This window comes from Chiroxiphia lanceolata, chromosome 3, assembly GCF_009829145.1.
Source record: "Chiroxiphia lanceolata isolate bChiLan1 chromosome 3, bChiLan1.pri, whole genome shotgun sequence".
In the NCBI taxonomy this organism is placed as follows: domain Eukaryota; kingdom Metazoa; phylum Chordata; class Aves; order Passeriformes; family Pipridae; genus Chiroxiphia; species Chiroxiphia lanceolata.
The window spans coordinates 83,516,825-83,526,090 of NC_045639.1; the positions used below are offsets into that span (position 1 = coordinate 83,516,825).

General features: G+C 41.2%; 1 protein-coding gene across 4 annotated transcripts in view; it reads right to left on the minus strand.

Moving 5' to 3' along the window:
- Window positions 1-8,827, minus strand: part of SH3BGRL2 (SH3 domain binding glutamate rich protein like 2) — a 38,708-nt gene extending 29,881 nt beyond the window's left edge. For 3 of the 4 annotated variants that reach the window (XM_032683653.1, XM_032683651.1, XM_032683654.1), the window contains exon 1: window positions 8,684-8,823. In XM_032683653.1, coding sequence (XP_032539544.1) covers window positions 8,684-8,728 — 45 coding nt within the window. In that variant the 5' untranslated portion in view covers window positions 8,729-8,823. Of the gene's footprint in view, window positions 1-8,683 lie in introns of all 4 variants that reach the window. The other variant, XM_032683652.1, reaches the window with a different exon arrangement.
- Window positions 8,828-9,266: the final 439 nt, after the last annotated feature.

Here is a 9,266-nt window from a genome sequence, read left to right on the forward strand (position 1 = left end):
GTTCAGAATGGTGACAAATATCTCTTACAGTAAAGCAGCACACCTGAATGGAAGCACTGCCACAGCTTTAAACAAAATAATTAAAAGATTTCACCCCAAATACTTCACAGATGGAGCTCTAAAGCCTATGCAAGAAAAGAAAGGAAGCTCTATATGCACACTCTCTTGCTATGAGACAAACCATGTTAAATTAATTGCCTGTACAATGTTTGTATCTCAGTCACCCCTTCCGCCCTCTTACCAACAACTTTGAGTCACTTTTTGAAAGATCAGGTCACACTTTGCTCACCTACATGAGTCACACTAAAATTTGGCGTTTTCAGAAACAACAGTCAACAGTGACTTAAGTTTCTGAATTGACTCAATTTGTCCATCTAGTGAGTGCCGACCAAACAATATACCAACCTTGGGAGAGATGATTACAGAAAAAATCTCATGGCTACTTTGAACTTTTGCAGCTAACTGCAGACTTCTTCCGTTGCCAGCTACAGGTAAGAAACACTACTGCTGCCTCTAGATATCCCCTCACCTTGTAAATTGGAAATTTACCAACTTACGGGATTTGCATAACGTTAACTATCATCTGTAAAACTTATTTAAAAATTAAGCTGCTAAAAAACACTGACATACCGGAATGTTAGATACAGTAGATTTCAACTAGGAATAGATTCTACAAAATACAGCATTTCTGTGTTCATTACTCCTCTTAACAAGCAAAACACAGATAGCAGCATTTCCTTCTGGACAGACTCCATTAGGGGATCAACACTTGAGGCTGCAGCTGAGGAAGCTGTTGCCATTAGTGTACTTGCTAGTAATGAGATACACTGGTTACCAGTCAAGTGACAATTCTTTATCTCCAAGTTCCATTCAAATTGCTAAAAACAAAGGTGATAATGATTTTATACGATGAAGAACTTCCTTAAATGCTGACTATTTTTCCAAAACTAATAATTTCTTCTACATTTCCCTTATTGGATAAACGGATGTATAAACTGTCTGAAATAATTACACTGGGAAATGGATAGTACAGAAGAGTATCAGAGAGAATCTAACAGTGGTCAGCTGAAACATGTTGAATTATAGACTTAAGTTTTGCTTGTATTTAAATTAAAACCAAAAGCATTCATATAGCAAGTGAAACTCATCAGTATACTTCATTTTTAGCAAGACTATTAGAACAACCAGAATATTCAATCTATCCGTCAAAATATAGGATTTTTTTTCAAGCTTTTACAAGTACTAAGAAAAATAGTTTACTCTGAATAAATACTGCCCCCACTGCACTGGCAAGATTTGCTGGGCTTTGGTACTATCAGGTAAGTTTGCCTAGTAAACTTTCACTTTTCTTGTATTTTACCTACATGTCCTTAAACCTTAAAAATGGGGAAATATTCAGTAATAAAAGAGAGACATAACTAATTATTTGTTTCTAGCTTTACTGTCCACCAGAAGGTGGAGATTCAGGACATTCAGCTCTCTTGCCTAGAATGTGGACTGTAAAACATATAGCTGGTACTCAGTTGCTATGGTTTGCCAAAGGACAGAGGCTTAGGAGTCCAATACAACCCTTCTACCAACAAGCTAGTTCTTTCATTTTAGGTAGATTATATCCTGAGGTTCATGCCTCCTTACTACTAATGAGGACACATAATATTGCAGACATACTTGAGCAATTCCAAGTTGGAGCATTTTCTCTCTTACAGGCATGAAAAAAAAATTTCAGAACAATACACATTAATGAAGTCCTGAACTTTTCATATACATGAAATACCATTTGGGTTTAATGATAAGCATGGAAATCATCCAGCTTGAACAAAAGCCCAGTCAGACAATGAAGATTTTTTCACCAATTTCAACAAACTTTGGATCACATCTTACATGAATTTACTACACTAAACACCACAACCTACTAAATGACTGCAGATCACAGGATTCGCATTAGTCCAGCAATGACCTTAATTCAATATCTTCTTTAATATCTCTTTTTGCATAGATATTTAGCTCATTAAAAAAACCAACAACTACCAAACCAGCAAAAAACCCACCACCCAAACCTCTAGTGCTTAGCATATTTTGCCCAAATAATACTTTCTGGGGAAAAAAAGGTCTATAGAGAGGAAGCGAATATCTGACCTAGGTTTACAGAAGAATAGCTGAACAAATGTTGGGAAAGCAGTTCTGTGATGCCAAAATGTAGTGAAATTCAGCTCATTGTCCCTTTGCTGAGCTACCCTTGTAGTGACAAGAAACCAGACAATCAGCATGCAGTAGGCTGCATATGGAAAATGTGCTGCTTTCAATTGGAATTCACCAGATTAAAGTTGCTGCTACCACGATCTTCATTTCAGCAGCACTGAAACGAGAAGGTGCAGTGACTCAAAGTGTTCCAGCATGGGAGTCACCAGTCTCACCTCTCAGCTGGAGCTACTCTCTGCAGGAGCAACGTTGCCAGAGAATAATGTGACAATGACAACTGTAAATGTGACAGTTTATATGTTGGTGTACTACTGTCAGACAACAAAATGGGGACAACCAAAGAACTGCAAACACTTCAATCCCTGCCTTTCCTTCTCTAGACAGTTATGTGCCCAAATTAATTTCCATTTTGCAAAACAATATGGAAAATAAAAGCATTCCAAAAGTAATTTGTACTAATAAACCGCATACAAGTTAGTTATTATTTCAATATTCTTTTTCATTAATATATTCAAATTCAGTTATATGTGACATCCAGTGATCACTGACACTATGATCAGGGTCAGGAAAAAGAATTTCTAGGCTTTGACGATATGGGTGGAAAATTAAGGAGAACAGGTCACCATCAGTGCAGTATGCCCATTTGGGGACTCGCACTTTGACACTGCTGTACTCTATAGAAAAACAAAGGGGAAAAGTTTTCTTAAGCCCAGTCAGAACAACACCTCCTTTGAAATTTTATTACAGCTACAACTGTAATCAAAGGTCAGTAACTGTCCTACTGCTCATGACACTGCATAGTCCACAGCATGTTCTTCAAGGTAGCATTATTTCTGACATAGTTTATCTGCCAAGAAGAAATGTAAATATTTGAAAAGCACTAGAGCATACAAGAATGGTGCAACTCTTAGGTACTGAATACCATACACAAATTCCACCTGCATCCTTGTGACTAGGGTTCTCACTCGGCTCCCTCCTGAACGTGTTCATTGAGCTATCTAAACTGCTGTTCTCACAGTTCTCTCTATCACAAGGCAGGAGAATTAACTAGAATTTAGACTTATTTGGAATACAGACTTGAAACCTAAATCCATAGGCCTTAAGGTGAAAACCAGCTAAAGGTGAAAACCAGCACTGCCCTCCCTGCCTGACAGAATCCACAGTCATGAGTGAGGCTCTCAGGCCCCCTCTACCACAGCCCTGCAAAACAGGACTGACAGAAGCCAGCAAAGAGGAATATGAAGCCACTGACCTGACGATAAGAAACTTGAGGAAGAATGAGGGAACTAATTTTGTCAGTCAAAGGGACTAAATCCAGAAAGTCTCCAGATCTCTCCTACGGGCATGATATAACTGCTAATGTCCAAGACATGGATACACATGATGTGTCCAGTGACTGAGAAAGGATCCAACTTTTTTCATCCAGAATCACTACTGTGGTTACAGCACCGCTCTGCAGGTGAACAACCAAAAGCACCATCTTGACCAAGTGAAGTGACAAAGTACAATATTCATGTGGGATTCATAAATCAGGCTTTGAAGATCCAATCCAACAGGTGTACCCTTGGCATGCTGACACGTTAGGCAATTCTGTGGTTAAGAATTTACTGCTACTTCCCAAGTAGATATTGCAGGATCACTTCTAACTGTAAAGACTGTCTCAATTCTGAAAAGCTAACTTACCTGCTGCTCTGATTTTACTACATTATAAACTTAAAAAATCATGATAATGTTTATAATTTGCAAAGATTATTATTTTATATTATAGGTAGTTGAACTTCTATAAATTACATGCAACAAGTTGTAAATTCCTGCAAATCACCACCATAACTAACTGTTTTCACAAAAGGTACTTAAATCACTCAATCAAATCACTTTCAATTTAGACTGTTGTGCTTTTGGGGTGCAGAGAAGCAAAAAAAAAAAAAAGTTAGATGGTGGATATTCTAAGTGACATATTATAAGTTAACTTATTCCACCCCACTCAGTGAGATGCACAATATTCCTGAGAAGTGCTATGAGAAATGTTGAAGTACAATGACTTTGTACAAACATGGGTGGAGTTGAAATTCACCATTGATAGGAGACCGGCTCAGCCTTAAGAATGCTAGCACTGTATTTGTCTTCATTACATTACCCAACAACATGTGAACCAAACAAACTTGACTGTAATTATTCTGACATTCCAATGTTTTATAATGTGATTTAAAATCATTCCAGGAAACGAAAAATCCAACTTGTTTGACCTCCATAATACGCTTAAACAAAACCCAAGCTTTAGTCTCATAAACCCAATATTTGCTGTAGAAACAATTTAACTGTAACTGCACTTATCAAGCTTCCTAGTAAAAAAATCCATCATTTTCTTCAGTAGCAGGAGTCAAAGTCCAAGTTTTGGTCATTTAAAAAAAGTCTATTCTTTTCAAGTTGTTGCTGTTCCTTCTAAAACCCTCCTGTCCCTCTAAACATGTTTTCATGGAGAATGTGGTTGAGCAGCACTTGCCCTTGTACACTAAATGGAATTCATTTCAGTGATGTGTTCTTCTCACCTTATGAAATGCTTTCCCACTGACATTTTTGTGTGTTCACATCTCTCACTAGTCAGAGTAGATTCTGCCCACTGTGCCATTATTCCATTAACTTCCCTATATTATCTGTCCAGCTTAACAGGTGAAGCTTCAATAAATAAATATCACAAAGAAGAAAGTACAAGTGAGGCAGTTGTTTGAGGTTTCTCCATTATCTGAAAGTTCTTCAACGATATTCCCCTTACATGATCCTCAGTCCTCTGACTGCAAGACTGAAGTCTTCTCTGATTTGGTATTTCTAGACAATTGTAAGAATTCCAGACATAGAGTTACTTAGCTAATGCTACCAGCTTCCTGACAAAGGTAGAGCTGCTTTGAAACACTGAAAACCATTTAACTATGAGTCAATACATAATATGGTAGCACAAATGTAAATTTTTATTAATAGACTCAGAAAAGTAAAACAAATAAAATTACAGTCACCTAGGAACGATTTGGTGAAAAACACGGACATAAGCTATTTCCTGAAAACAGTGAAGCGCTGCTGAGGGAGAAAAGCAAAGGCTACTTTAAAAATAACCTTTCTCCTAGGCACAAAAGAACATTGAATGTCCTTATCAGGGAGGAGTAGCAAAGCCTGTCTCCCCAGCCCTACAAAGAAGTGCTTGGAATTCAAGACACAGCTTACCAACACAAGTAGAAATTCAGGTCAGAAAAAGTAGGAGACAGTAAGGCTTGTAGAAACATGCCTGCCTGCCTATTCAGAGGCTTCACATTGTGATTCAATCGGATCTGCCTAATGCATGCTTCAAACAACATGAGGTTATTCAGAAATGTACACACACACACACACAACGCTTCTCTCCTCCTTTCTCACAAGAAGGTCTCAGAAACTTGTCTACAGCGTCCCTACAGGCTAAAACCACAGTCCAGCTTCCCTAAACACTGAAAATCAATGTTTCCACTCAAGCAACAGCTAGGTTTTGGGATCTGTGAGCTACTTGAAGCTCATGAGGAGTTTATACTCATAGCTCCTATTAAAAAAAAAAAAACAAACCCACAAAAAGAAAAAAAAAAAACCAAACAAAAAACCCCAATCAAACAAAACAAAACAAAACCACAAAAAAACCCAATTATTACCAGTAACCTCTCAAGGGTCTAAGAACCTTCAGATATTTGGAAGATATTGCAGGGAGAACTCCAAGATTAAATGAAGGGAAAATTCATATTATTCTTGGCTCCTTCTCATCTGCTCCAATTATTTCCTTTCCTCATTCTTCTGAATGACCCCTAAAACCACTGTGTGCACTTATCTCTTAGACTTATGTATGACAATTGCATATTTTTATCTTCTTTCTCACAAAAGAAATTACACTAAGTATCGAGATCAATAAATATTTTAGTAGTTTCTAGAGGAAATTATATTTATGCAAACTGAATCCTGTGCTGACTGAAGCCTGGTTATACACTACATAACCAGTATGTTTCTCAGGAATATTTCAGCCAAATGCCTATCATTTGACCTCAGTATTCTGAAAATTTCAAAAGGAGTCACACACAAAGAGTTTAGCTCACTATATTTACCAAAACAAAAGCTTATCCTAGAGTCTACATGGACTTTTTTTTTTTTTACTAAAAAGTAATTTAACAAAGTATGTGTAGTGAGATTAGGAAAGTGAATTGTGTCAAAACAACATTGTTTTTTGTTTATCAGCCAGTATTACATATAGAAGTTTTTGGTCAATTACAGCAGGTCAGATACTAATCTGAGCAACATCCACTCTCACTAGCAGCTAGATTACAATTTGACTCAGGTTGACCTACAGGTAGAAATAAAATCATGGATTCTGACACCATTTTTAGCAGGAGACAGAGTAGGATCAATAAGGGATACTCATTTCTCTAGACAGGGAAATCATCCTGTCTCATGAATTGCACAGGATCTCAAAAAACAGCTGATGTAGTCATGCTGAAGGCTGGAGGAGATAACAAGGAATTAGATACTCAAACACTTTTTGTTTCCTTTACACTAAAGTTTAGTTCTAGGAGAATGAAAATAAGTTTAAAACTTCCATGTTTAGAGACATGCAATACAATATAATAACCATCTTTTTCTCCAGATGCAGATTCCCACATAACTAGTTAACATTAGTTTTTTCTTTTTCATTTTCCTCCATCACTTAACCAGGATCTACAGACACCCCCTGCAAAGCCCACAGAAAAAAAGCCTCCATGATGTGACACTGAGAACAGCCAGGAACCTAGCCCATAATGAAAGCTCTTAAATGCTGCGATAACACAGATGAAGAAAAATTGACAGAAAAGAGATGTCACAGCTCTTGTCCTGTATAACAGTACCTTCAATCACTAAATAATCTGTTCTTCTCTGGCTAGGCTGTACTCAGACGTACTGCTGTCTAGATGAAGAAACTTCACTATCACCAGCATACAAACTCTTACCTATATTACAGATCATTTTCTTGTAGTCCAACCAAGAAAAAAAGTCAGCAAGTGAACTAATGTGCAAATTAAATTGCTTGTCAAATTCAGATTTGGTTTGTTGGGTTAATAGATAGTTAAGAGGTTTATATTGCTGTTGCTAACAGGATATGTACCTTGCAGACAGCCAGTGTATGGAGAGAGCAGAACCAAAAACCCCTATCAATAACCTCCTTGCAGACCAGAGATGTGGGTGAGCTAACTATGTGGCCCTTTTCTATGGCTTCAACAAAAACAAAATACAAACCCATGTATTATTGTTCAACCTATGAGGCATGAAACAGAAACTAAACCTAGCAATACTAAGCTACCAGAGCGTGAAACAACTGCCCATGTGGGGAAGAAGATGTTTCTCTTATGGATGCTTGATGGACCTGGATTATAGAGTTCTGAAGACGCTCTGTTTACTCAGTTGGCTACTCAAATGGATAATTAGTCTTTATTAGCTGTAATGCAGCCACTAAGCATTTTGAACACTTCATGCCAAAACATATCAGAACATATAGCTGTCATCATGCCACTGAACTGAAAACTAGTACCACACAGTAAAAGGCTGGAGGAAGTGAACACACAATAAATCTTCAGATGGGAAAATTCAGTGCTACATCCTTCTGCAATGCAAAAAATGCCTCACTGCTGAAGCATAAAGAACATCAATTATATTTAAATCATTCTGATGTTTGTCATTAAAGAACAAATTTAGTAGAACACTTACATCCAGATTTCCTTAACGGAAAACTGTCACTTTATATGAAAATATGGAAATTCATAGGTCACATGCATAATTAACTCAACAAGAGAATGATGCATGAGTTTCAATTAAACAGCAAACGCAGTGATGTCTTTTTCAAAAAAGAGTTTGAAAGGAACTGTACCTTTTCTAGAGTATTTCTTAATGCAGAGAGGTGCTGGTGGCCTGAAGCCCAGTGTCCCTGGGCTCTCCTTGTATTTATCTGTCCATCCTGCAGCGGTGCAGGCACCAAGGCACCGTACCTACCCGGGCTCGGCGCCCCTCGAGGCGATCTGGACCTGGTGACTGCCTGCCAAGCGGGCAAGTTTAGCCCTGTTTAATCACCTTCAAGACCCTTTAAACACACCCAAGGTTTGTCCCCTACAAAGGGGTTTCGGGGTGCTTGATTTGCCAAAGACAATTTACGAACTAGTTTAAGCTCTGGCAACCTTGCGGGGGATAGTTGTCATTTTCCTCCCCAACGCACACGCAAACCCGGCGAATTCAGCTCGGCGCTCCAGGACAGCCCACGGACGCACTCTCGGGTCTGGGGTCCGTGTCGGCGTGCGGGACGAAGGCTGGGAGCCGAGGGCAGGCTCGGCAGCCGCGGGGCGGGCGAGCGGCGGCTCCAGCCCCGCGCAGCACCGGCCCCGCAGGCTGAGCTCTGCCTGCGGCGGCCCCGCTCCCCTCCCTCCCTCCCTCTTCCCCGCCGCTCGCCCCCACTCACCGCGACCGAGCCCGAGGAGGAGGCGACGAAGACGCGGATCACCATCTTCACCTCATGAGCCGCGGCGGCGGGAGCGGACGGGACAGGGCAGCGAGGCTGCGGGAGAAGCTCCCCCGCACGGACGGGGCCGGGGCCGCCCGGCTCCACCCCGCCACCGCCCCCGAGGGCGGCCACCGCCCGCAGCACCCCGCCCCGCCCTGCCCTGCCCTGCCCTGCCCGGCGGCCGCAGCCCCCTCGGTGAGCCGGGTCCGGCTCCCGGCTGGCAAGAGGCAGGCGATAGCGGCGAGAGGCGGGAACGTGGGGGCGGCGCGCAGGGACCGACGGGCGCTGTAGTCCTGCCCGGGCGGGGACAGCCGCAGGACGGGGGTGGGAGGCAGCCTGCCCGCGCCCGCCTGCCGGGTAAACGGAGACGAGCGGCAGCCTGCCCGCCCCCAGCTGCTGTGCCCAGCGCCCGGGACTACCTGGTGCCACGGGTGCCTTTGGGAGGATAAGAGGGGCTTGCGCCGCCCTCCAGGTGCGCTGCTCACAGGTCGAGGTGAACAACGTGTGAAATTGACCCACCTCGCCAAGAAAGCTGCTCCTC